General features: G+C 36.7%; 2 protein-coding genes and 1 long non-coding RNA gene across 3 annotated transcripts in view; 2 read left to right on the top strand and 1 right to left on the bottom strand.

Moving 5' to 3' along the window:
• Positions 1–7,551, top strand: part of LOC136267333 (uncharacterized) — a 42,322-nt gene extending 34,771 nt beyond the window's left edge. The window contains exons 19-27 of the mRNA XM_066062438.1: positions 1,783–1,899; positions 2,189–3,180; positions 3,235–3,345; positions 4,737–5,012; positions 5,447–5,755; positions 5,832–5,960; positions 6,009–6,290; positions 6,339–6,966; positions 7,049–7,551. Of these exons, the coding sequence (XP_065918510.1) occupies positions 1,783–1,899; positions 2,189–3,180; positions 3,235–3,345; positions 4,737–5,012; positions 5,447–5,755; positions 5,832–5,960; positions 6,009–6,290; positions 6,339–6,966; positions 7,049–7,401 (3,197 nt within the window). The 3' untranslated portion in view covers positions 7,402–7,551. The remainder of the gene's footprint in view (positions 1–1,782; positions 1,900–2,188; positions 3,181–3,234; positions 3,346–4,736; positions 5,013–5,446; positions 5,756–5,831; positions 5,961–6,008; positions 6,291–6,338; positions 6,967–7,048) is intronic.
• Positions 7,552–9,782: 2,231 nt separating this feature from the next.
• LOC136267577 (sushi, von Willebrand factor type A, EGF and pentraxin domain-containing protein 1-like) lies at positions 9,783–26,221 on the top strand. Its single transcript, XM_066062737.1, has 53 exons — positions 9,783–10,041; positions 10,249–10,290; positions 10,350–10,472; positions 10,532–10,762; positions 10,951–11,073; positions 11,124–11,264; positions 11,314–11,517; positions 11,579–11,734; positions 11,782–11,991; positions 12,050–12,175; positions 12,236–12,349; positions 12,434–12,550; positions 12,593–12,745; positions 12,804–12,961; positions 13,018–13,076; positions 13,126–13,409; positions 13,467–13,655; positions 13,711–13,884; positions 13,973–14,182; positions 14,231–14,401; positions 14,458–14,664; positions 14,720–14,890; positions 14,942–15,112; positions 15,164–15,361; positions 15,410–15,583; positions 15,652–16,176; positions 16,239–16,534; positions 18,846–18,954; positions 19,249–19,290; positions 19,341–19,472; positions 19,532–19,768; positions 20,060–20,209; positions 20,265–20,363; positions 20,481–20,603; positions 20,663–20,800; positions 20,853–21,059; positions 21,114–21,269; positions 21,321–21,530; positions 21,588–21,710; positions 21,767–21,874; positions 22,624–22,740; positions 22,790–22,942; positions 23,000–23,157; positions 23,212–23,270; positions 23,326–23,612; positions 23,664–23,852; positions 23,907–24,080; positions 24,137–24,346; positions 24,404–24,574; positions 24,630–24,818; positions 24,885–25,058; positions 25,144–25,662; positions 25,722–26,221. Exons 1-53 carry the CDS (start codon positions 10,014–10,016, stop codon positions 26,030–26,032), a joined length of 9,300 nt encoding a protein of 3,099 aa, XP_065918809.1. The 5' UTR covers positions 9,783–10,013; the 3' UTR covers positions 26,033–26,221.
• LOC136266941 (uncharacterized) lies at positions 16,596–17,497 on the bottom strand. Its single transcript, XR_010706383.1, has 3 exons — positions 17,381–17,497; positions 16,968–17,026; positions 16,596–16,848 (listed from the first exon to the last, which is right to left on the bottom strand). It is a non-coding gene; the product is annotated as an uncharacterized lncRNA (long non-coding RNA).
• Positions 26,222–27,857: the final 1,636 nt, after the last annotated feature.

The following is a 27,857-nucleotide window of genomic DNA, read 5'->3' as shown; positions in this document are numbered from 1 at the left end:
CATTGGCATGTTATAACAATCATTTTCCACCATTTTCCCACCGAGCTTGCTGTAATACCATCACTCATCTCTTGTTTCACTACTTTTTATTGCTTGGATCTCTAATTCATTTTTAAATTAATAATACTAGTTTGTTTGGTTTTTGTTATAACATACAGCTATACAAGTGTGGTTTATTAGAGTGACTGCTGTATTAGAGTATCTTGAGTCAGCTTCACCTATCAGGGGACATGTCACTAATTTATATTTTCACTGTATTAGCATTAGGGATACCCATGCAACAAACTCAAGGGTGTGTGGTCATCGTTATCGAGTAAATAGATTATTAAGAGGTGTGGTCCCCATGCTCGATTGTTATTAATCGACCAAGATAGTTAATGGGCATTGCTTGAACATATCATGAAGTTACAGGTATCTACCAAGCGTAACCGCTTTAAATAATTTGTATGTTGCCCAAGGAAGGTGTTGATATGGAAATTCAAGATATGGAAATTCAATATGGTTTCATTGCATGAAAAAGAAAGATGACCAGCCTGATTGAAGATAAAGGAAAGGTAAGACATGAAGGGTTCACACTCATCAGAACCCCAAAAGGCATATGCCACTTAGTGAGTTTTTTATTGTGGTGTAAAATGTGCTGCTTCGTTTGGTCTCCAACCTTGCCAGGCAAGGGAGGCAGGTTGGCTGGCTGACTGACTGGCAGACGAAAATTCGAGTTTTTGTGATTTTTAAAACAGAAAAAATTATATCCAACCACCTGTAGGTGTTTTCTTGTTTGTAATGCTGTATTGATGTTAGATAAACTAATATTATTCCGTAAAAGTGATTTTTGTCACATAAGATGTCTGTAGGATAAAGGTGGTATTTTAGGTGGCACGCATCACTTTTTGGTCAGTATGTGAATGTGTATAGAAAATTTTCACTTAAGAGACAAATGGGAATGGTCTTATACCAATGCTTGTTGCCATGGTATGTGGGTAAAGAAACCTTTCTGTGTTTACATAATAGCCATTTCAGACAATAGATGACAAACTAGGTAACAATGATAAAATCCAATAACGATTGTTACAGCCACACTACAAATTGCTATCCAAGTGTTCTAAAGAATAACCATCTGGTCTCCATTTGCAACAGTAGACAGACCAAGCAGGCTTGGTAGCAAAACTAGTTTCTAGTAACACTACCAATTATATGCCTTATACTGAGACAAGCTTTGTTGTCAGTCTTTCTTTGTTTACCTTTGACACTGGGGGATGTACACAGACTTTAAAATGCTGCCGAACCACAAACAGGTATGAAGGTCATTTGTTTAGCCAGATACACTTAGAAATATGTCTTCTAAGCTGTTTTGTATCTTATTTTGTTTTCCTGCACAGATCTTTTGCCAGAAACCATAAATGGATTTTAGTATACACAATGTTTCATGACTTTTGTGCCTGCAGTTCTAGTCACGATTTGTAGTAACATCAAATGATTCCACTCATAAAACATCAGTAAAGCGTATTGGAAAGTTTCATATAGTATTTTATACATGTACTTCTCCTCCTATAAGTAGGACACAATTAACATATTTGATTAGGTGAAAAGTGATTTCATTACATAGTAAGCTGATCTGGTAAGACAAACATTTTAATTTTGTGTGACTGTTCTAATAAACTGTGACAGTCAGAGTACACTCATCATAGTAGTTATAACTTTTTGTTGTTGTTATTGTTTTTATGTATACACAGCAATGACCTGCCAGTATGAAATGTATATAGAAAGTACTTTTGTCATATTTAGGTCTTCTGTTACACTTTGACTCGGGGATATTGGCTGAGTATTACTTCATAGACCCTCAGTGGTTTTGTGATGTGCTTGCAGTGATAGTGTCACCATTACCACAGATAAATGCTTTTGGTATAGTACATTTGTGACCAAATTTGACAAAACCTGGCTTCCACACACATCCAATTCTTTGACTTTGACCAACTGTAACATGATGTTCCAGCAAGCTATTGACCTGAACGTTTGACACAATGCTTCCATAACAGTGAAAAAGTGCAGGTCAAAATTTGAAGCTGATAGCATACTCCTACACTGAGTTATCATCTCTCCAAGTTGTAAAACTGGATGTGCGTGGAAGCCTAATTTGGTCACATTTATTGTTTAACATATGCACATACTATAATGTTATATTTCCTTCTAGTTGCACACAATGGTCATATTACTATCAAACAGTTCTATGATACTCTTACAAGTTATGATGTTACAAATGTTAACATTGAGTTGCTTCTTGTGTTACTGTGCAAGTTTGAGATTGCTATTAAGCTTAATGCAGAAAATGTCTTGATTCCAGCATTATTGGATGACAGTCAACAAACTACCCCTTTCCAACCATTTCGGTTTCCACCAAAAGAATCAACTAACTTTAGTAACATCAACGTTATGTCTGGACAAAAACTATATCTTTGCAGCAACAAATCCTGTTACAGAAGACTGTTCATGGCTCCACATGTCCCAGTGTCATTTTGGCCAAGGTTTATCTCTAGGTGTTTATCTTCCAAATATTTCTGCCGGATATTAGTGAGCTGTGGAAAGAATGTGACAGTGAAAGACTGTTTGACTGTCAATCAAGCGATAGTAGATGGAACCTTGTTTCAATGGCAGTATGGCAAAGAGAAGATCCATCTTTTGTTTGGTAACCATGTTTTGCTGAGAGTGAACAAAATCAGTGATGAATTATCCAATGGAAGAATCAAATATGCCGATCATTTTGGTAGCACTTATTTGGAGTGTCATTGCAGAGAAGGGTTTATAGTGCATGTCCCTGGTTATTCTGTTGTTACTGTAAATGATACTGACAAAAATTTTATATGCACAACAACTTTCAGTGCTCAGATTCTAGCTCATGTGTTAGAACTAATAGACCAAGTGATGAGAGATTGGTTTGAAGGATTACTAGATCGAGGTATTTACAGTGACGATTTTCTGCTCCAATTGATTCCTTGTCCGTACTGTTTCGGTGACCAGCGTGCAGGATCAGTAGGCTTGGCCAGTTCTGAACATTCAGATTACATTAATGATGTGATTTGCTTTTCTGTGGGTTTTTGTCTGAGAAAAGTACAAGAGATGAATGGTGTTGAATGTCCACAATGTCAGAGTGAAAATCTCATGATTAAGCACATTGCACCAGATATGGTATGTGTGTCTATATAGTTAACCAGTTTATGGTATGCTTGTGTGTTGTTACAGGCGTTTGATGATCTGACTCCAAATTTTAAAATTAACAGTCAATTGCTAATTAATCAAAAGTTTGTAAAAGAAGGTGGATATGGCCGAGTGGACAAGATGACATTATTGAAGGTAAAGTGAGATTGTATTCTAAGTGAAAATGCATATTTTTATGGTGACCAATTGCTACTGCTGCTGCCATAGTGGTGTATAGCAATGTGTATAATTTATATGTATATGAAAACAATTCTTAGTACATTGTCTGATATTTGTGTGATCACCCCAAGGATCTGTTCTGTAGCTTCATCACTTTTGGTAACCGGTTGTATTGCTTCAAGTGACAAGATACCAGAAAATGAATCTCACATGTGAATCAAGCACATGGTTAATAACCACATTGCATATTTCTGATACCGCAAAACATTGCACATGGATGCATGCTGCTGCATGGTTTATGGTGTGTGGCAATGTTTTGATTAGCTGTAGCAGTTGTTGATATTGCTGGCATAAGTGAATACACAGATAGTTCTGTACAGCTGTCCATACATTATCTGTGCTGGTTTATCCATTGCAAAGCTTATTGCAATCTCTGGCCTTCTTTGAAACCTGTTCTACTGCTTTCTACATGGTATATGGCTTCTCTTTTCACAAGTGAAACGTATACAGTATTGCCTTGAATTACAGCAGGTGTGGTATAAACGTCCAGTCTCTTTTAGTCTTTGGGGGTATAGAACATTATAATAGAAATATATGTCAGGTGTTGAATAATTGATGGGTCTCGAATGATGATGGGTCTATTATGATAAAAGTTGATGGGTCTATAATTCAACACAATATGATAGCTTACTCTACCTTCTCACTGTGTGTGCGGCAAAGATTCTGCGTCCCATGCTTTTAGCTGCACACATGGTGCCTTCTCTATGTTGCACCATAGTGATATAAGAGATCTGACTGCCAAATTGCGTATCATAATGACCTGCAATCCCTTTCTGAGGAGGTCTTGCATCATTGTTTTGCTGTGGTTGAAGATGATGCAAGAGTAGATATTCAAGCTGCAGTATTTTGGCAGTTCTCACACCATAAGAGCTTTGCAACAACCAATCATTCTTCTACCCCTATTGATGAAATAAATTTGAGTCACGTAATGCCTATAAAGATCAATCGTATACAAGAAGCAGTTTTATCCCTCTCGTTTTCTTTAATTGTGGTGGTATGGGTATGGGTATGGCTTCCAATACCATGTACAAGTACCTAGAACATTTATTGTGTGTGAAGTGGAATTTCTCATATTCCTTGGTGATGGTCTGGCTCGCTAATCAGTAAAGTACCTCCAAGGTTCTCATTCAACTTCTAGGCCATCTGGCTGTTACTGGGATGGGGCTAGCTTCCCCATGATCCCTAGGATGGCCAACTTAATGATAGTGTTTGCCCTTGATCATGCTGTTAATAAATAGAAACAAATATGTTCTGTTGTTACTGTATGTATAAATGAATGAAATTTAAATGAGCTTGGTAATTTGTAGAATTTAGAATACTCCACTGGTCAGTTAGTTGCAGTGAAGACTATTGCTGCATCTGAAGAAAATCTTGCAATCAGATATGGATTGACTCGTATTGAACTGAACAAACTGTTGTCTGCTAATCATCCCAACGTTTTACAGTTTATTGGAATAACTGTAACACCACCAGCTATTGTTGTTGAATATGCTCTATTAGGAAGTTTACACGATGTGACTAAACAATACAGAGAGAAAGGTCATCCAGTTTGTCCTGCATCGATAGCAATGATTTTATACCAGGTACACATTATGTACAGTACATACAGCTGTGAATATGCGTAACTGCCTTGTGTTAAAAAATAGCACTGTAATAGTTTCCTTACAAAGACTATGCAGAGGGTTTACGGTTTGTTCTGGTGAATCAGAGATTTGATTAGAAGAATTACGCTTTTTATCAAAGCGCTGTAATAACACAAACTCATTGGCACACTATAAAAGGTGTACAAGTTACACAAACTAAATTTTGTTACAAAATTACAATTTTTCAATGCATAAATAATTGGTTTAACTGCTTGTACAAATGTAAAAATTTGTGACGCTTTCTACTGGCTGTGACTTATCATACACCTGTGTAACCTATACACATCCACACAAATGTGTGCACACACATGCTAATAGTCTGTTCTTATATACATGTATATATTAAAAAAATGTTTTAATATTTTTGTGTGTAGATTGGAGGGGCTCTAGGTTATCTACATGAAGACCGCTACATTGTTCATTGTGACATCAAACCCTCAAACATTTTAGTGTTTGCCTTCCCAGATGCTGATCATAGGTGTATTAGTGAACTCACACACAATACTTTAGAATGTACAGCATGTGAGAATGGTGAAGATGGTTCAGGAGTATTGGTTAAATTGGCTGATTTAGGAACTGCTTGTTATATTGGTCCTGAAGGATTTAGTAAGAGACCAACTACTCCAGGGCACAATGCACCAGAAGATATCCTATATCTAGGAAAGGAACTTCTAACTGAAAAGGTAATTTGATTTTTTTGTCAAGTTTGATATAGCTACTGATGCATACTGTTTACTGGACCTGCATTGTCTCCTATAGGTTGATGTGTTTTCACTAGGTACAACTTTGTTTGAGTTGATGACCCACAGAGACCTACCTGGTATCATTCATGATGTGGACTTTAGCAAAGAGATCAAGCATGGACGAAGACCTCGGTTTTTTCCCACGGTCTGTATAACCAATGTTCTTGTGAGTGATGATTTGTATGTTTTTTAGGATCCCAAATATCCCTCAATATTTAATGAATGCTTGTTCAGCTGTTGGAGTCAAGACTACAGGCACAGACCTAGTGCAACTAAAATTGCACAAGTGTTCCAACCTCCACATAATATTAGCTTTCTACATTCATATCCTATTAGTAGAGATCCTCAAGGATCTTGTGTGGTTGTGTCTGGTGATGATTCTCAGTACATTTGGATAGTTACAAAAGATGGTTGTTCTGTTGCTGTCAGTAAATTTATGGAGTCAGAATCAATTCCAGCATTTGATTTAATATTTGTAAGACAGTATTGTACTTGTAAGTGTTGTTTTATTATTTTAATTTAGAGTGAGATTTTATGCTTTAAAGATAATCCAGTCAAGGTTTTATCTCAGATTGGAAGAAAGGTTTGGGCTGTAGTCAAAGATGGCAGAATAGCTATTTGCAACATTGACTGCAAGAATGAAGAGCTATTTTACATGCAAACGGAAGGGTTTCCAATAGATGCCAAAGAACCAATTAAAATATGTTTTATTAGCACAGACACAGTAATGCTGGCTTACTCTAATGGATTAGTGGTATTTGCAACTCATCAAGACCTCAGTCCAAACAGTCCACTACTCATGTCTATAAGTTTACACATGAATAAGCTTAATTGTATTCAAGTTATCTGGTGTCAAATAACACTACATGATGTTGAAGTGATATCATGTGCTAAAGAATTGTGGTGTGGTTGTGATAATGGCTCGATACAAATTTTTGACTATTCCATCTATTCAAGCAAAGGTGTTATCAAACTGCAATCACATTCTTCCCAGCTCCCTCAGAATTCAGCCATAGTTCAGCTGAAGTCTCACTCATTCATAACTTCAAAGGAGATGGTAGTGTTTGCTCTTCATCATCCTGGTAATGTAATTAGTTGCTGGAAAGTCAATCAACAAAGTCTTTTAAAAGTGATTCCACTTAAGTTTCAAGGTAAGTAGGTATTTATATTCTACACTTAGAGGGCTTAATATCTTGTGCTACATCTTCAGATCCTTTCTCTTATATTATGTAGCTTCAGCAATTCTTCCTCTTGCTAGTAGCCTATTTATCGGGACAATATGTGGAAGAGTTCTAGTATATAAATTCATTGAAGAGAAACTGACTCAGTTGACTGGTAGGCATAAACAAGGAGAAAAAGTTTTGGCCTTGGCAGCTGTTAATGGAAAAGTTACCAAAAACTGGTTGATATCAAGTATTGGAAGAATTGTATCCAGTACTACTGGTGACCAGTCCATTCCTCAAGATGATGAAGACCTTCCATGTGACATTTTATTGAGTTTAGGGTCAGGGTACCATGAAGTGTTTGACAGTCATCTTGGTGAAGAAGGATTTCAGCGTGTACTAACATGGTGTACTTTAAAATAGCAAATTTATTGTCACTGCAACATAAAGTAATATATTTATGGCTATATACATATATGACACCTGTAATAACCAGATCAGTATTTATTGATGTGATTTGGTGTAATATTTGAGTTCTTTATTTGGTAATATGAAAGTAATATGTCAGTCAAATATTGCCCTTTAGCTGTACTCTATTGGGCTAACACTGGACCACCTGTCATACATCCTTGAATGTGTGTTATTAGAAACCTTTTACATAGTAAACTTTTATCACCATAGTAATAGGTATACCATGACCTACACATGCTGAGGTAAAGACAAATTTTGGTTATGTTCACTGATTTATTTGCGTTTTAAAGTTTAAGTTCAGTACAAATTGAACTCAGGAGTGCATGTCAGCTCTGGCATCAATGCATCGGACTGTTAAACTAGTAGATTTCATGCACTCATTCTGGAATACAGAAAACTGCCAGACTTAGTTTGTGTGTGAGTATAGGTGCAGCTATAAATGTTTTACATTATAACTGCACTTGTTAATCTTGTTTTGTCTTTCTACATAACTGTTTCATATCTTTGGGAGCTTTGTATAAACAGGTGTCATGGAGTAGACATGATTGGGTGTAACTGAGGTATTTATGAACTTCAGTTTAACTCAAAGGAATTTTATCTACATTAGAGTGTACTGTGGTGCTGCACATTGTTACTACACCACATCATGACAGGAGCTTACAGTTAGTTCAGTGGTACAGTCGCGGCATTTTGTTACAGGAACAAAAATGTAGCTGTTCACTTACTTAGTGTATATGTAATAATGGTAGCCATATCTCTTCATAATCAAGTCACAGTGACATGCTTAATGTTCATAATGGGCTACAACTTTATAACTACACTTTTGTGTTCTCCAAACAGACGAATTCATTTGATAATCAAAAGTTGAATGTTCATATGAGAAAGGCCACTTGAGGCATACAAACTGGCATTGTGAATAACTGGTGCATGCGTCAGACTGAATTCTCAGAGTTGTGTAGTCTTTTAGGATTTAGTAATTGACATCTTGATCCTATTAAAAATTTCTATTTAAAAGTTTGAATGGATGTCTAGTCTGCTAGCCTGAAGACGGTGATGTCAAATGCTATTTCGTCTGTGTGTAAAGTGGTCCTGGTCATTTGTGATTGTGGTTAGTTAGTTATACTGTGTACTTGTATGTCGTAACCTGATATGGTTTTGTTAAATTGCCTGTTAAATAAATGGTGCAAGTAATTGCAATACTGTGAATCTCCTTTTGAGTCATTCATTGTGCATGTGTGTCAGTTACATCACAGTTCTCTACAAACAGTTGTTAATCATTTTACAGTGTCAAGTTTTCAGCGGTTGCCACAATAATATATATCCTTACATGAAATTAATTTGTGCACTACCATAAAATCTATTTTCTTGTTTTGTACTTTTTTTTTGTTTTTAGCAATAATAGATGAATCTAGTATCACTGATTTTATTACATAACTAGTTAGTTGACTTTCTTACGTGACTTAGTATACACTTAGGCTATCATAAATGCATACAGATACAAAAGGATTAGCAGAGGTTTCTTTCATTTTGGGTACATGCTGTCTCTGTCTTACATAGTACAGCTATGCAATTATGTAACTATGGTACCAATAACACTTGTTGAAATTCACTAGTCAACATTTGTTTGGGTGAAGGCCTACAGATGCTACCATTAAAGCCATGTTTAGACAAAGTATATCTGGCTCAATGGTCTTCTAAATGTGTACAAATTGCCTTACCACAAGTAACCACTTAGATATTGCTGTAGCACGTTCTGTTACTAAAAGTTAACCAACCAGAAAGATAATTTTTATTTAGGCATTACCTATCAGGCTAGCTACTCCGCCACTCTGTGTGTGTTACTTTGCAGTGTTACTGCAATTTATGTTTTAGTGTAATATTTAACACACCACCCTTTCAGTCCATAAGCTATTGTTGTGTAAACACTAGTTACACCCTGTGGGTGAATAGGTACACTGTTTCTGCTATTGATGTGATATAAGTACATTAGTTGTATAGGCAAGATTACCAACACAGTTGTTAGCCTGAATAGTATAAGCTGTCAGCAAATTAAATTGTATAGTGCAGAATGCCAATTTTGTGTAATGTGTGCTATTATGAATAGGCTGTAGCCTACATGCATACCCTTACACAACAATTGTATAATTATACCACATCGCTTATAATTAATTGAGTACTAATAGTGAATGACATTTTCTACGCATAGGTAATGTATTGCTGTATAGCCTAATGATGATATTAGCTGACTGTGTGGACACTGCCTAATGGTATAAAAAAAGATTATCTCAGCTCAAGTTTCGTTTGAGGGGGCAACTAATATTATGGTGTGATGGTTATCACTTAGTAATTGCAGATACTATTATTGTATTCACACCCTGTCCTAACACCAACATGTTGTTTCTCTAACGCCCTTCAGTACAACCTAAATAGCATTTGACTGCCAAAGTAGTCTATTATCCATAATATATTGATTGCTTAAGAAGCCTTGTTGCAATGACCAATACTAGTTAAAGGAATACAACTTGCTTGCATTGCTAACAGTCTGAGTTTGGACAACTAGAGAAATGGGACTAAGAGAATATTTGTGTTTTGGTGAGCTACTCTATATACATCCTTCATTAATTCAATCAATTATAATATTTGTTTATTTATAGAAATTCTGTGTTGTAAATAGATCAATGTAGCTTATTACTGCAGTGTTAAGGAGGCTTGAGTGTTTGCTTATTTCTACTGTATGCATGGTTCCCACATAATTTTATTTCATACCTACTGCTCAGTTGTGTGTTTCAATTACTACAGGTCTTTTGATTGTATCCCTATCTGATGAATGTAACGGACAAGGTAACTATAATTTATCAGCATAATTTAAAAATTATCTGTTATCTGCTGTTCATTTTCAGGGCTCTTTAATGTATCAGCAACTGTTGACGGAGACAACATCACTGTTAATATCATGTATGATAGCACAATGTTCACCAGTGCAATGTTTCAGTGTCAGCTGGACGATGGTGATTTTGAATCATGTGTGTGCTGAAATTCTTTATGTAATGTTGATACCAATCACTGTATTATTTTCTTATAGGTTCCAACGGGTTTGTGTACACCTCTGTTCCTGTTGGTACACATACTGTTACTGTGATGGGTGATCTTGATGACTCTTCTGGCATGGCAGAATTAGCGGGCCTTAATGTTTCTCTTCCATTAGTAGTTAATGTTGATGTTGACCAAAATATCACGACTATTGCTTTGATGATAACAGCTAATCAAGAAGCAACTTTTGAATGTCAAGTAGATGATGGGGAATTCTTACCATGTAAGAACAACCAGTGCCAAGAAGATATAAGCTTACAATACTACATCAAGAGTAAATAATGGAGAATAACTTCTCCATTATGAATAACTTCTCCATTATTTACTCCTGACTACATGTATAGTGTAGCTGTGTTGCATATGTTCATAGTCTGTAAATGTTAGCCATGATATATCATTCTTCTCTGTTAGGTGTTTCGCCTTTTGTTCTTGATATTTCTTCATTAAGTGCTGGAACACACAACATTACAATTCATACAATTATTGATGGTATTGTGCAAGGAATAGTCATTCAGCCATTTGAAGTTTTAGAATGTATGTAATGTGTAGTAGTATAGCCATAGTTATATCTATTTTATCTACAGCCGTGGTTATTGTGGAATTCAAAGATTCAAATTACTCAGTTCTGGAAAGTGATCGCATCTTCAATGTTACTTTGGTGAAACAGGGAAACCCTAGTCGCCCCATCCGTGTGTCCATTACTTTGTCTGACATTACAACAAGTGGTAAGTGTGTGACAATGTAGTCATGTACATACATATATTAATCCTATAGTTGGTGTTGATTATGTTGAACAAAGTAGAGAAGTAATATTTAATCCTGGTGACAGTAATGAGATGTCAGTGGAGTTCACAGTGCGGAATGATAACTTTCTAGAAAGAAACGAAACTTTCCTTTTAAGTCTAAATTTGTCTGAAGCTTTTGATGCTCGGCTTGGTGCAAGAAGTTCAGCAGTTGTTACTATTATTAATGATGATCGTAAGTTAACAACTATGAATGCAGACAGCAAACTATTGTTGTTTTATCCCATCCTTAACAGGGTTACAGCTTTTGTTTTTTCAAGACTCTGTGACGGTGGATGAATCCGTCGGATCAACCAGTTATTCATTTTCATTTGGTCCAGCAACTAAGTCAACACAAGAAGAGTTTTCGGTTTTTGTTGAAACATTTGATTTGGTACCAACTGAGGCACGAGGTAAGTCATGTTGCTATGTACTTCCTATTGACAATTATTACAAATAGCTGGTGAGGATTACGAACCAAATATCGAAAGCTTTACATTAAGCAGTCGGGTTGAAATTGGGACTGCATCTGTGACCATTATAGACGATACAATAATTGAGCGAGCAGAAAGTTTTGGAGCTAGAATTATTATTCCTGAGGAAACACGGCGGCTAGGTATTGAACTTGGCACACCGTCAACAGTCATAGTTACTATTTCAGATAATGATGGTAGGTTTATTCCATGGAATATACCACTTTTTAGTCATCATCATTTATATTTTTATAGAGGGTGATCTGGAAATAACCTGCTATACTGTGTATTATTCAAACAATAGAAGCATTCAATTGTTTTTTGAAGGAAATCAAGAAGCTGAGTTTTCATGTGCTATTAATAGTAATGAATTACAAGCCTGTAAGTAAAAATAGCTTTTTACATTTAGCATAGAAAACATTTGCATTTATATATTAATAGGTATTAGCCCTACAACATTTCAAAATGTAGACTTCTCTGATTCAGTGATGGTGACTGTACGAGGGGAGACCAGATTACGTGCTGAACCTCAAAATAAAACAGTAACAAAAGATGGTAATTTTTGTGTTTTTGTGTGGCCTATTACATTAAAATACATGATACTGTAGTCACATCAACTGTTAATGTGTTTCTTTACAGTTTTGCTTGTTGAGGGAGACCTCCAGGTAATTGGTATTGATCAAATATCTGTATCAATTCGGACTACAAAAGATGCTACATTTATGTGCACGCTGAATGACAGGGAACCTGTGGAATGTGAGTACAAATGACTATCAGTTTATTTAAATCTTCCTAAAGGTGTTGATGGACAAGTCTTCAGCAACCTTGATGCTGGAACATACACTATTGTTATTGAAGCAAGAGGAGTTAACAATACGCAAGAAGTTGCAACTGATACTGTTGGCCCTGTAGTGATAAGTGGTATAGGTGCATCGGCCAGTGAGGTCATTGGTAAGATGCCAGTTGGTTACTAACCAAACAGTTTCAATGATCTTGTGTACTCATTTAGCTGCGTGCTTTGGAAGAAAAAGATTGACCTGTGACACAAATGACCTAAATTGCGAGTATACTGCAATGTGGAGAACACGAGGTAACAGAGTGACTTTTACACTCCAAGCTGCACTTCAAGGATGGGTGGCAATTGGGTTTTCAAGGAACAATATAATGGTAAAAACCTTCTGTAGTGCTAGCACTTATAAATGCTTTAATTCTTGCTACTATAGCCAGACACTGATATCATTGTAGGTGCAGCAAATGATGTAGATTCCTTTGTAGATGACAGGTATTATCATTTTTCAAATAATTTTAAAAATATTTACTGGGCATTTTAGGTATGCTGTTGCAAGAACACAACCGTCACAAGATACCATCCAAAATATTGACGATGCATCAGCATCTTTCATGGATGGAAATACAGTTGTGGAATTTTCTCGTGACAAAGTTACAAATGATGCTGATCAAGATATAACCATAGATGTATGCCGATTTGTGTTATTCGCTTGGGGGGATGGTGTGAATGTTAGTGCTCAAGAAATTCAATATCATGGAACTGATAGGAGGAATGTATCTGAAACACTAATCTGTTTTCCTTCTGAAATTCTCTGTCCTGAACGATGTAAGCAATATTTCAGTATAGCATCAAGTATAAAATATTATTGTTCTGCCAAAATAGTCATTTGTGCTGACCCTGGAACACCAGTTAATGGAGGGAGCAGTTTCACAGATGGTACACTGGAAGGCAGTGTTGTCACATACACTTGTGATACAGGGTTTACACTTGTTGGTAACACCACCACACAAACCTGTGTCCTGGAAGCTGATGGTGCTTTTTGGAGAAATGGAAGCCTTCCAACATGCACAAGTATGATTCTTAAATTTGCAACCGTTAAGTTGTTCACTGGATTTTTTTTATAAAGTGAACGATTGTAGTGATCCTGGTCGGCCCGAGAATGGAAATACTATAGGAGATGACACTAGCGTGGATGCAGTAGTGAATCATACTTGCAATATAGGATTTGTACTTAATGGTGCAAGTGAACGAGAATGTCTACCTAGTGGAAACTGGTCAGAGCCATTACCGACCTGTGACGGTAAGCAAAAACCTATATTTTCATCTCATTAAGTCAGTATCTTTGAGGCAGCAAATATATATTAATTGATATTGCTTCACTTATGCAGAAATCAATTGTGGCAATCCTGGAACACCCGTTAATGGAAGTACAATGGGAACACTAGTTCGTGCTTCCCCATCTGATGATTTGGTACTGAACACAACTCTAGGAGCAGTTGTCAACCACACATGTGATGAGGGGTTTGTACTTCAAGGGGTGATTGAACGAGAATGTCTACTAACTGGAGAATGGTCCGAGCCCTTGCCAACTTGTGTTGGTAAGTTTGCAAATTTTAACTGTAATCTGATATTATACTGTATTACAGCTGATTGTGGAGACCCTGGGGTGCCTCAAAATGGGAGTACCTCAGTAACAGATACTACTGAAGGAGCAATCACTAATCACACGTGCAATGTTGGGTTTGTGCAAAGAGGAGCAATGCAAAGAGAATGTCTACCAAATGGAGAATGGTCAGAACCACTGCCATTCTGTGCAGGTAATATAATGAAACTTCACTAAAAACAGAAACTTATTAATGTGTTTTGAAAACAGTTGATTGTGGAGATCCTGGAACACCCGATAATGGAAATACAATGGGGAGACTCATTCGTGTCAGCCCATCTGATAATCTAACACTGGACACAACTTTAGGAGCAGTTGTCAATCACACATGTAATGAGAGATTTGTACTTCTGGGGGCAATGGAACGAGAGTGTTTACCAAATGGAGAATGGTCTGGACCCTTGCCATTATGTCTTGGTAAGACCACAAATTCTGGTAAAGAAATCTTTATGATACTATCTTGTATGTGTAGCTGATTGCGGAGATCCAGGAATTCCTGAAAATGGAAATACTTCAGGACCAGTTACCACTGAAAGAGCAGTTGCAAACCACACATGCAATAGTGGGTTTGTACTTAGTGGAGCAATTCAAAGAGAATGTCTCCCAAGTGGAGAATGGTCAGAACCACTACCATCTTGTGTTGGTAAGTCTAATTTTTAAAGCACAGTTGTGATATTGTTCTGCGTGTATGTAGTTGACTGTGGAGATCCTGGAATACCTCAAAATGGAGATACTTTGGTAACAGATACTACAGTAGGAGCAGTTGCAAATCACACATGCAGTGATGGGTTTGTGCTTAGAGGATCAATACAAAGAGAATGTCTCCCAAATGGAGAATGGTCGGAATCACTGCCAATGTGTGTTGGTAAGATGACAAAACTTACCGACAGCGCAACTTATTATTTTTCTTAAACAGCTGATTGTGGGGACCCTGGAATACCAATTAATGGTAATACAATGGGAACACTGGTAGGCCCACCTGATGCTATGACGTTAGACACAATATTGGGAGCAATTGTAAACCACTCCTGCATTGAAGGGTACATGCTTCTAGGAGCAGATGAAAGAGAATGTCTACCAAGTGGAAATTGGTCTGATTCTTTACCATCTTGTGGTAAGATAGCAAAACAATGTATACAAATGTCAAAGTCTGTTCAAACAGTTATTGTATGTGAGGATCCTGGAGAACCTGAAAATGGGGTCACTTTGGGAACAGCAGTCACTGTTGGCTCAGTAGTAAATCACACATGTGATGTGGGATTTATACTTAATGGAGAAAGTCAAAGAGAGTGTCTACCTAATGGAATGTGGTCAAGTCCCCTTCCAACATGTGTCAGTAAGTGAATAGAAAAATTATTCAAGTTAAGCACTGTACAGTTTTGATAGCATTTTCTTTTCTTTAAGGAATTAATATTACCAGATTTGGTGGGCCTGTCTTTAAGGTACCAATACACATTGATCAAACACTCATTGATGGGAATCCAGATCTTGCTGAGGCATGTCTTTGCTACGAAGTTCAAGGCAATGACAACAAAACCTTCAACTTGTTGTCTGATACATGTGTATCAGTTAATGCTCTCTATCAGGCCATGGCAGATCCCACAGCTGGTAATGTTGTTAGTCACATCGGAATCACTGCTATTGATCAAGATGGAATGTGTCGCAGAATTGAAGCTAGTCTTGAAGGCTGCACTGCTACAGTTGATGAAACAACCCCTGTAGAAATCAGAATCCCATACATTAATGCTGGGATCTCAGTTATTCGTTATGAAAACAGAGTTAGAATATCTGTTCCAAACTGTAGAACAGGAAAACATGAATTAGTAATTTGGTTTATTTGCAAGACTGTTGATAGCCAACCAGTAAATATAAGTGAATTTGTAATTGCTGATGGAGTAAACCTTCGACCAACTTCACATGGTCTAATTGGTAAGTGAGATAGCTACCATTATAACATGCAGAGCATTGAACTTCTTGTATGTATTATTCAGGTCAATTTTGGAACATCCCTGTTGGAGTCAATGATCATCAACTTGGTGACACTTCTGTGCCCTACTATGTTGTTGATGTAAGCCCTTTCAATGCAGCATCTCGCTCGTTTATTGGCTTACTGAATGACCTTCCAAAGCACTTGTCTCTGTTAGCTTGTCTTCAAGTAGGAGACAGTCAGGGAGGTGCTACTGATAGATTTATTGATCCCAGCGATTCTGTAATTGAAGGATCTTATGTAGATTATGAAGTTGCCAACTTGTTCAGTACTGACTTTGTATTTTCCAGATTTGGCTCTGTGTGTACCAAATAAACTCTGATTAACATAAATGTACACCTTGTATACACATGTCCTCAATTATGTTGTGCTTGTATTTCTTTTTTTACTCAGACTTTCAATATGAAATGCAGTTGTAACTACATGTCATTATAATGTTTATGATAACCTTTTATCCCAGATTTTTACTTGGCATGGGTGGCTAGCATCTTAATGAAGTAGACTCATTCACTTTTAAAGTTACAAGGGATTTGTCTTCTGTTTGCAATGAAAATTTAAAAGGCATTTTGTTGAGTCACTCAAATTTGTAAGTATAGTTTGCAAGGTAGTCATTCCTGTATGATGATAAAAAGATAAGAAAAAAGTACCCAATGCATTTAGCAGTACATAATGCTGTTTTGTCACACACATATATATATATTTTACAAACATTGTCCACTTCAATCACACTTACCACAACAGAATATATTTCATTGCCCTGACCAGCTGTATAGTGCATGGAGTCTGACATCTCTAGAAGGCACACAAATGATTAAACACTTTATTTAGCTATCATCATTATACTCAGCTAATGTTCTTGTACGTTTCAAGCCTTCAATATGCTATCGTACCATTAAATGCAATATGTACTGAGCTCAGTATAGCTAGCTAGCTTAATTACCTGCTAAAGTTGAAATTTTCAACAGTTTGCAACTGCAAAGAACTAAACATTCAGTCTGACAGTATAACCCAAAAAAATGCTGTCCTAAATATGTACATATTCTTCACTTCGTACCCTTTACAATGTACTGCAGCAAAAAGATGCAGTGTTTCATAGCAAGCTACTGCATGGCTAGATTTCCAATTTATTAACAGTGGGTGGCTTACTTTGTAAAAATTTGCTGTAGATGTTGCATTTTCCAGCTAAACCGAACTGAAAAGGTGGAACCACACTCAGGCACCCTGTTATTATTTTTCACATTCAGTTTTTGTTCTGCAGAAGCTTGCGGCTTCCTTCACTATAAAGACCCTACTATGCAAGTGAACACTCACATACACATATAACTTACCATCACCCACACATGGGTGGGTAAGGAATATGATAACACATAATGCTTTTTTTCCCCATCCAAACATATAAGGGAGCAGTATAATTGTCCACTTATAGCATCCACATGAGTTTACTGCAAATACAGAGCTATATTATGTGTATATACAGCATCACTATAGACACCTGCCTTACTGTGATGAAATGTGTGGACTCACCCAGTACAAAGATGGACACCTATAAAACCAAATTTGGTGTACATATACAAGATATGGTACTAGCTTAACAACTTGCTATCAATATAGATTAAGTGCTGCATCCATAGAATTTTTAATTAATCTCTCCAAGGTCTGAATCTGTATTGATGAGATGACAGCTTTATTGCTAAGTGCCTATTGGCACAAAGTTAGCTTACAAAAGGGTGTTATAATAATAATATAACTGGAAAGTACTGATACTGGGTAAATGAATCACATATTAATATTCATTTATACATCATAACCACAAGTGCACAGAAGCACTACAACTGAAGTTGCCTGATTTGCACCTAGCAGTGCTTATGAGCTCCTGTTGAAGTCATGGGTGTTAACTGACAATATAGGGAGTGCCAATTGGAACAAAAATGATTTGTCTGTTCAACTGCATTTGAATGATGAGGCACAATGGCAGTAATATCAACAAAATTGAAGTATATGTACTTCAGTGTGGCATCTGTCTACTATGTCCAGCCCACTAGTAAACTAATGGTAGACCTTTAAAGAGCTGCTACTTTGATGCCAGCACAAGTCAGTTGACAGGAAAGGTCAACAGACATATAAGTTCACTGAAAGTAGATAAAATGTATGCAGCATATAGCTATGTTTGTCCTGATTTTGTACTAAGTTGAGATCATCATGATTACTATTATAATACCTAATCATGAACTACTGATATAAGCAGAAACTATTATGTATTATAAATTTTCAGGTGTGGTAGCTATATAATTACAGTTTGTAAATGATATTAAAGTGTTCACACCCTGCCCCACCATTCCAAGTAGGCTACACGTGGTGAAATATCATATAATATTTGTAAACAACATGAAGAGACAAGGTTTAACTCAGCCAGTGTACAGCTCATGATAAAATGTTTCTGCTTTGTTTATTTGACATTGCTAAACGATTATCACTGACATTGATAACCAATAAACTAACAGGGTGTAGAAATGTGGTCACTGACACCCTGTTCATTGACTAGGCTTGGTGTTGTTAGGTGGGTTCTATTATACATCACTAATAACCATTTTAGTGTTAATTGTCCATGAAGCCTTGTTGTAGTCATCAGTTGCAGTTAAATGATTACAGCTTGTTTGTGCTGCTAACAGTTCGAGTCTGGTCAATCAGAGAAATGGGTCTAAGAGGATATATGTTCTTGGGTAAGCTACTTTCATTTAATGTATAGGTTGTATGCTGCTAAAACTCTGTAGCTTTGATATATTGGTAGGTACTGAGTGAGTACAGCATATATGGAGCATAACTAGGTAGCTTGGTTAATGTTGGTAGGTAGCTAAATAAGCACAGCTAGTGAAAGTGATTAGACTGAAGGAAAATCAGTGCAGTTATTTATAGTGTGTAGAAGGCTTGTACACTACAGTTAACATAGTGTGCTTGTTTATGATAGCTGATAAGAATTTCTGTAGTGTGCTATTGGTTATTTACTATTTCCACAGCTCTTATAGTTATAACTCTATTGGTGGAATGCAATGGACAAGGTAATACTGGATACATATTCTCTTGTGCATGCTTGACTGTGCTTTTGTAGTTTCAGATCTTTTTAATGTAACAGCAACAGTTCAAGGAGACACTATCACTGTGAACATTGTGTATGACCCCAGTACAATTACCACTGCAACCTTTCAGTGCCAACTTGATGGGGTTGGTGACTTCGAAAATTGTGAGTGTTTACAAAAATTTAGTACTAATGAGGATAATTATTGTTCTGATAATACATAGGTACTGATGGGATTCAGTATACCTCTGTTTCTGTTGGTACACATAATGTTACTGTGATTGGAGAGATAAATGGTAACCCTGTGGGGCCAGAAGTAATCTCACCCCTAGAAGTGCAGGAGGATCTCATGGTTGATATTCTTACTAATCAACAGGGAACAGGTTTTACTTTAACAATATCAGCAAATCAACCAGCAAATTTTGAATGTCGGTTGGATGATGAGCCAAATTTTGTACAATGTAAGACTTATGTACGTAGTAGGAACCATCATTGGTTAAGATCTGACAAATAGTTAGTCATATTACAGTAGCTGTTTCTGTTGTATGAATAATTTTTCCAAGTGAATGATCAATAGATTTACTTAAGGGTGGCCAAGAAAAATTCTACTGGTATAGTAGAAAGTTTGTGAAGGGCCAACTTGTACATTAAAATGATAGTAATTAAATCTATTACCTTTAGACATAAAAGCATATTTGACATTGCAGCTATTTGCTAGGCATTACATACTCACATTTTCTTCCTGTATGCAGGCATGTCAGGTTACGAGCGATCAGGACTCTCTGCTGGACAACACACTGTTTTTGTCAGAGCGACCAGCACTGTAACACCAACATTACAGACAACAGTATCTGATACTTTCAATGTGTCATTGTTGGCAATTACAATTGATAATATTGTAGGTATGTGTACACATTTATACCCTGTGCTTTGCTATTATTCATTAATATTCTCAAGCAAACCAAAATCTTGAAGCGGGCAATATTGAATTTCAGTTTGATGCTTCTGAAGACTTTCCTACACAGTGCAGTATAGATGGAGGAGCGTTTGTGGATTGTGAGTACAAATGCAACTGTATATTTATGTGTATGGACATGTGCGTGCATGCATCTTTATGTGTTTGTACCATCTAACATGCATATATTTATTAACTCTCTCTCTCTCTCTCTCTAGGTGCTTCACCTTATGTTGTTAATACTTCTACTTTAACAACCGGATCACACAGCATTACAATTCGTACTGTTTTTGGTGGTGTTGTGCGAGGAACTGCCACTCAATCATTTGATGTTTTAGAAGGTATGCTAACTTATAAGTGTGTAGAATATTCATACTTATGTCATCATGCATGTTTATAGTTGTGATTATTGAATTAAAAGATACAACTTATTCGGTTGTGGAAGATGATAGAATCTTCAACATTACTGTGGTTAAGCAGGGTGACCCTGGTCGAGCCATTGTTGTAAGAATCGTTGCTAGTGATAACACAACAGATAGTAAGTGCATGACTATGTATGTGAGAGAGTTACACATGGCAAACTCAACCAGCATTTGATGATGTTGTGCAAAGCCAAACAGTAACATTCTCACCAGGACAGGACATTGATGAAATGACAGTGCAGTTCTCAGTTGCTAGTGACGGAGATCTAGAAAGAAATGAAACCTTCTTTATAAATCTAGAACTGATTGGTGCTTCTAATGGTGGTCAACTTGGTGCAAGAAGTTCAGCAGTTGGTACCATTATTAATGATGATAGTAAGTTATCACTTCAGCAGCAAAATTATTACTCTCTTGTCAATTCTTTAACAGGAGGAGAAGTAGCATTTGTTGTAGGGGATAGGTTTATCAATGAACAAAGTGGAACCATAAATTTTATATTTGCATTATCTGGTGCTGCACCTGAACCAGGGGAAGAAATTGAAGTTATAGCAGAAACTTTTGAACTAGTACCAAGTGATGCAAGAGGTAACAAAAGATGTAGTATCTTTCTCTATTATTACACAATGTTGTGAATAGCCGGTGTAGATTATCAATCAAACACCATAACCACCACGTTTGATGATATAATCAATGATGATGTTCTTGCGGTAACCATTGTGAATGATGATATAACTGAACGAACAGAGAGCTTTGGAATCAGGCTTATTCTTCCTGAGGCAACGCAACAGCTAGGCGTGAGTCTTGGGGATGATTCAGAAGTTATTATTGGCATATTAGATAATGATGGTAAGTCCAGTTTAATCAGTGCAAAAATCACAATTATATAATTTATCACTTTTATAGAGGGAGATCTGGTAATAACTTGCTATACTAGGTATTTGGAAAATGGAAGCATCCTTTTATTTTTTGAAGCAAATCAAGAAGCTGACTTTTCATGTGCTTTGAATAATAATGGATTAGTAGCCTGTGAGAAAACATTTTTGTTTGAAGTATACATAGAAAATGACTACATTTGTTAACAGGTTCTAGCCCTCAATTATTTAACAATGTGGAGTTTTCTGATACAGTGACAGTGAGAGCAGAGACTACTTTACGTAGTGACCCTCAAATTCGTAATTGTACTAGAACAGGTAATTTTTGTGAGTGTGCTTGCATGCATCTTGTTTTAATAAAATGCACTACATATTCCTAATACAACATACATATTAGTGATGTTTAGTTAACCTTTTCATAGTTTCAATTAGATGGTAGGGAATCATGGTGAAAATTGTTGTACATATAATTGTGATGATCTTTCCAAATTAGGGTAGCTAACAAAAAGTGACAGTAGATATGCACATTTTCTATACCATTTCCACCACAATGATTAGATAGAATAGAGCACAATAATTGTTCTTCCTGACTGAAGTATTATTTCTGTGAACTCTGTTGAAACTATTATTAGGAAACATCTAATATTGTAGAAAGCCTGCAAACTCAAAATGGTTTGCAAACAATTTTTTGCTAGGAATATTGACTGATTGACATGTTTGGCAACAGACAGTACAAAATGGCTAACTATGAAGACTGACTTACTCAAAAGAGTGCAATATCCCTAGTCAAATAGAAAATTTGTTTGTTTGATGATGGTTACACAAAAATATGTTTATCATCATTACATATTGTGCACATACAAATAAACAAATAAGTGCATTTATAGTTATGAGGAAAGAGGTTGTAGTACTATTCAGCTCATATACTATTTCATACTTATTGTTGGTATCAGTGTTTAGTGCAAACATGCTCATTCATTGGGCCCAATAACTGTAGCATACAGCTGTACAAGTCAAGTAAACAGCCTTGTTCAGTCTAATAGAATTATTATCAAATGCTTTTACAGTTTTAATCATTGAGGGAGGTCTACAGGTAATCGGTACTGGCTCAATATCCGTTCCGATTCGCAGCACAAAGAATGCTACATATATGTGCAGATTGAATGACGAAGACCCTGTAGAATGTGAGCAAAATGTGTATATAAGCATAACCTTATTTCAGTATCCATAAAGGTGTTGATGGACAGGTCTTTGACAATCTTGCTGCTGGAACGTACACAGTGACCATTGAAGCAACAGGAGTTGAGAACACACAAGAATTTGCAATTGATACTGTTGGCCCCATAGTAATAGCTGGTGCAGGTGTTTCGAATGCTGAGGCTATTGGTAAGACCAGATGGTTAAGCGTTCAACAAAATTCACTGGTTTCTTTTGCTCATTTAGCTGCATGCTTTGGAAGTGAAATGTTGGGTTGTGATACAAATGGTCTAAATTGTCAATTTACTGCAATGTGGAGGACAAGAGGAGATAGAGTGACGTTTAGACTGCAAGCTGCATTTCAAGGATGGGTAGCAGTAGGATTTTCACTGGACAATATAATGGTATAAAACACTTCTTGTACATGCTAACACTACTAATGTCTTCACCTCTTACAGCCAAATACTGACATTATAGCAGGTGCAGCAGATGATTCAGATTTTTTTGTAGATGACAGGTATTTTTTTGCAAATTGTGTAACTACACATTTTAAAATATTTACTGTGCATTAGATATGCTACAGCTACTAGAGTGCAACCACCTCGAGATGCAATTCAAAATGTTGGTGATCCATCAGCCTCCTTAGTAGATGGAAATACAATTGTTGAATTTTCTCGTGACAAAATTACAAATGATCCTAATGATGATATAACTTTAGATGTATGCCGATTTGTGCTTTTTGCTTGGGGGACTGATGTGAATGTTGCCGCACGAGAAATTCGGTATCATGGACCTAATAGGACTGATTCACCTAATACGCTACAATGTTTTCCTTCTGAAATTCTCTGTCCCGAAAGATGTAAGCAGTGTCTATGGTATTAAACATATTATGCATTTGTTCCTCCAATAGTTGATTGTGGTGATCCTGGAGCACCAGTTAATGGTGGAAGGACCTTTACAAATGGTACACTGGAAGGCAGTGTTGTCACATACACTTGTGATACAGGGTTTACACTTGTTGGTAACACCACCACACAAACCTGTGTACTGGAAACTAATGGTACCTTTTGGAGGAACGGAACCCGTCCAACATGCACAAGTATGATAATTAAGTTTGCAACTGGCTGTTCATATGTATTATTATGTGCAATAGTGAATGCCTGCAGTGATCCTGGTCGGCCTGAGAATGGAAATACTATAGGAGATGACACTAGTGTGGGTGCAGTAGTGAATCATACTTGCAATATAGGATATGTACTTAATGGTGCAAGTGAACGAGAATGTCTATCTAGTGGAAACTGGTCAGACCCGTTGCCGACCTGTGACGGTAAGACAACTTAGTTGGTATAAATTCTTATGTAATTAATATATTGCTATATGCAGAAATTATTTGTGATGATCCTGGAAGGCCAGTTAATGGAAATACAATGGGAACACTAGTTCGTGCTCCCCCATCTGATGTTTTGGCACTGGATACAACTCTAGGAGCAATTGTCAACCACACATGTGATGAGGGGTTTGTACTTCAAGGAGCAATGGAGCGAGAATGTTTGTCAACTAGAGAATGGTCAGATCCATTGCCAACCTGCATTCGTAAGATTACAAATTCTACTATAACACAGCTCTGATAACTTTATTTTGTATGTTTAGCTGATTGTGGTGATCCTGGAGTGCCTGAAAATGGAGATACCATGGTAACAGATACTACAGTAGGAGAAATTGCAAATCACACATGCAACGACGGGTTTGTGCTTAGAGGAGCAATTCAAAGAGAATGCCTGCCCAATGGAGAATGGTCAGAACCACTGCCAATGTGTGTTGGTAAGATGATAATAGCCTATTGTTAGTGCACCCTGTACATATAATTTTTAAACAGTTGATTGTGGGGACCCTGGAACACCAGTCAATGGGAACACAATGGGAACAATGGTTGGCGCAACATTAAACACAACATTGGGAGCAGTTGTAAACCACTCATGTATCGAAGGGTACACACTTCAAGGAGCAGTTGAAAGAGTATGTTTACCAAGTGGAAATTGGTCAGAACCCTTGCCAATATGTAATGGTAAGATTATAAACTACGAATATAAGAACAATTTAGTTGCTAATTTCTTGTTTTTTGCTCAAACAGAAACTGTATGTGAGGATCCCGGAATGCCTGAAAATGGAGCCACTTCAGGAACAGCAGTCACTGTTGGTTCAGTAGTAAATCACACATGTGATGTGGGATTTATACTTAATGGAGCAAACCAAAGAGAGTGTCTATCTAATGGAACGTGGTCACGTCCCCTCCCAATATGTCTCAGTAAGTTAATGGAGATTGATTAGTTGGTACATTAATGTCTTACAAACACTACACAAAAGTCATAATATATTTCTTTTCTTTATAGGAAATATTACTAGATTTGGTGGACCTGTATTTAAGGTACCGATACACATTGATCAAACACTCATTGATGAGAATCCAGATCTTGCTGAGGCATGTCTTTGCTACGAAGTTCAAGGCAGTGACAACACAACTTTCAACTTGTTGTCTGATACATGTGTATCAGTTAATGCTCTCTATCAGGCCATGGCAGATCCCACAGCTGGTAATGTTGTTAGTCACATTGGAATCACTGCTATTGATCAGGATGGAATGTGTCGCAGAATTGAAGCTAGTCTTGAAGGCTGCACTGCTACAGTTGATGAAACAACCCCTGTAGAAATTGGAACCCCATTCATTAATGCTGGGATCTCAGTTATTCGTTATGAAAACAGAGTTAGAATATCTGTTCCAAACTGTGGAATAGGAAAGCATGAACTAGTAATTTGGTTCATTTGCAAGACTTTAGAGGACGGCCAACCAGTAAGTGAATTTGTAATAGCTAAAGGAGTAAACCTTCGACCAACTTCACATGGTCTAATTGGTAAGTGGAACATCATTATAACATGCCAAACATTAAACTTTCTTGTATACATTATTTAGGTCAATTTTGGAACATCCCTGTTGGAGTCAATGACTACGAATTTGGAGATCCTTCTGTCCCTTACTATGTTGTTGATGTAAACCCTTTCAATGCAGCATCTCGCACATTTATTGGCTTACTGAATGACCTGCCAGAGCATGTGTCTCCACTCTACTGTCTTCAAGTAGGAGACAGTCAGGGAGGTGCTACTGATAGGTTCACTGATCCCAATGATTCAGTAGTCCAAGGATCTTATGCAGATTATGAAGTTGCCGACTTGTTCAGTACTGACTTTGTATTTTCCAGATTTGGCTCTGTATGTACAAAGTAACAACTGTATTTACATGTAACATTACACATGTATTATAATTGTGTAACATACGTATATACCAACCAAATCATTTTTTTTTCACTTTGCATTCGTTTTTACTCAAAGACAATTATAGACATCAACCATGTATATAACCACATAGTGATATGTCTTTGTAACTTTTATAATATAACAATATAATTCCTTCAAGATGTTAGTTGTATGATCTCCAATCGAGGATACATACTACAGTGGAACCTCAGTTATCCGAACCCCTTGGGACCAGGGGTGGTCCATAAGTCTGAAAAGTCCGTATCTCTGAAACTGTGTATAAATAACCTTAAAATAGCATGAAGAAAAATCCTAAAATGTCAGTATTTTCAACTACTCTAATAGAACAGTCACTACTCTAATAGAGCAGTCATTTCCGTGGTTCGGGTTAACTGAGAATCCGGATAAGTGGGGTCCGGATAACTGAGGTTCCACTGTATAGAGATAAATCAAACTGTTACAAGGGCAAGTACTAGACTATAAGGTATAGCCAGAATCATTCAAATGAATTTCCAATGGCAGCACTAGGTCACAGCAGCCCCCAGCCACTGAGTGACTTTGCAACAACATAAAATGACATTGCCAAAAAATAACATGATAGACTATGGTTAATGACAGAACTGTACATATGTTTAAGGATGCATCCTTCACATCTAAGAGTCTAACACAGAGGGGAGTCATGTAAGCGGTGATTATAAATCACCACAATTACAAAATCATAAATAGCACTAAATACCACTGATTTTATTTAATTTTCTGGGTGGTTTTTGGTAAGCACACAAACACATGGATACAAAAAGTACATCTCAGTTTGCCAAGCTTGCATATCCAGCATCTCAGTTCGCATATGTAGGTGTCTCAACAGTAACACTGTATTATGATGCTAGCTAGAAAAGAATCCTTTTCCAGAAAATGTAAACTCACGCAGACTTCTCAATATTTTATTAATGTAAAAACATGTCATATTATAATAGACTTCCTTCACCTATTAATAAACCTGTTAATAAATGAATGCTCTGTTAGAATATATTTGACTGCTCTATTAGAGTATCTTGATATCTTTTAAGATTCTCATGAAAGCAAGTTCCATGTTACCACAGAGACTATAAAGTGTCCTTTTCCTATATACTCAGTACTTTTGTGCTGCAAAACTAAATAGTGTGTTACTGCTGTAAATATAGTTTAATGTGGCACCTAAAGCTCTTGAAAACTACCCCTCCCTTTGCTCCTGGTATATAGACATGATTTTATACAGCCAAAAGACTGAAAATTCATACTAGCGTTTACTAAGATTGTATATTGTCTGTTATTAGCTGCTGTCTCCCCAAACATCAATACATCACGACAAATTTCTACTCAAACTTATGTTGACTACATGGGCCAGCTACCTGCAGTTAACAATAGATCTATGTAGACATTGTATTTCTACAATAGTTAATTGTAGTGACAACCCTATATTTTTACACAAACACAATTGTGATTATTAGATCAGTGGGTATATTCAAAGTGCAATCAAGAATTTAGCTTGTTGGCATTAACTGGTAACTGTGTGCCAAAACATTTTATAAAGCTGATTCCATACAATGTTGTGATGTTACATAAGCAAATGTGTATAATATACACGACAAATGAGAATGAGTGCATTGTCTAAATAATTTGTGGCATATATCTACTGCATTCTACTTTAGTGAACACAGCTGCACGGACATCAAGTAGCATTTGGCTGCATGCAGGCAAAAACCAAAATGATATAACAGTCAACTCAACACAATGAGACCAAACCTGAACAACATTT

Source organism: Dysidea avara, chromosome 9 (genome assembly GCF_963678975.1).
Source record: "Dysidea avara chromosome 9, odDysAvar1.4, whole genome shotgun sequence".
NCBI classification, from domain to species: Eukaryota; Metazoa; Porifera; class Demospongiae; order Dictyoceratida; family Dysideidae; genus Dysidea; species Dysidea avara.
The sequence above is the reverse complement of the archived record's forward strand: the minus strand, read 5'-3'. Positions and strand labels throughout refer to the sequence as shown.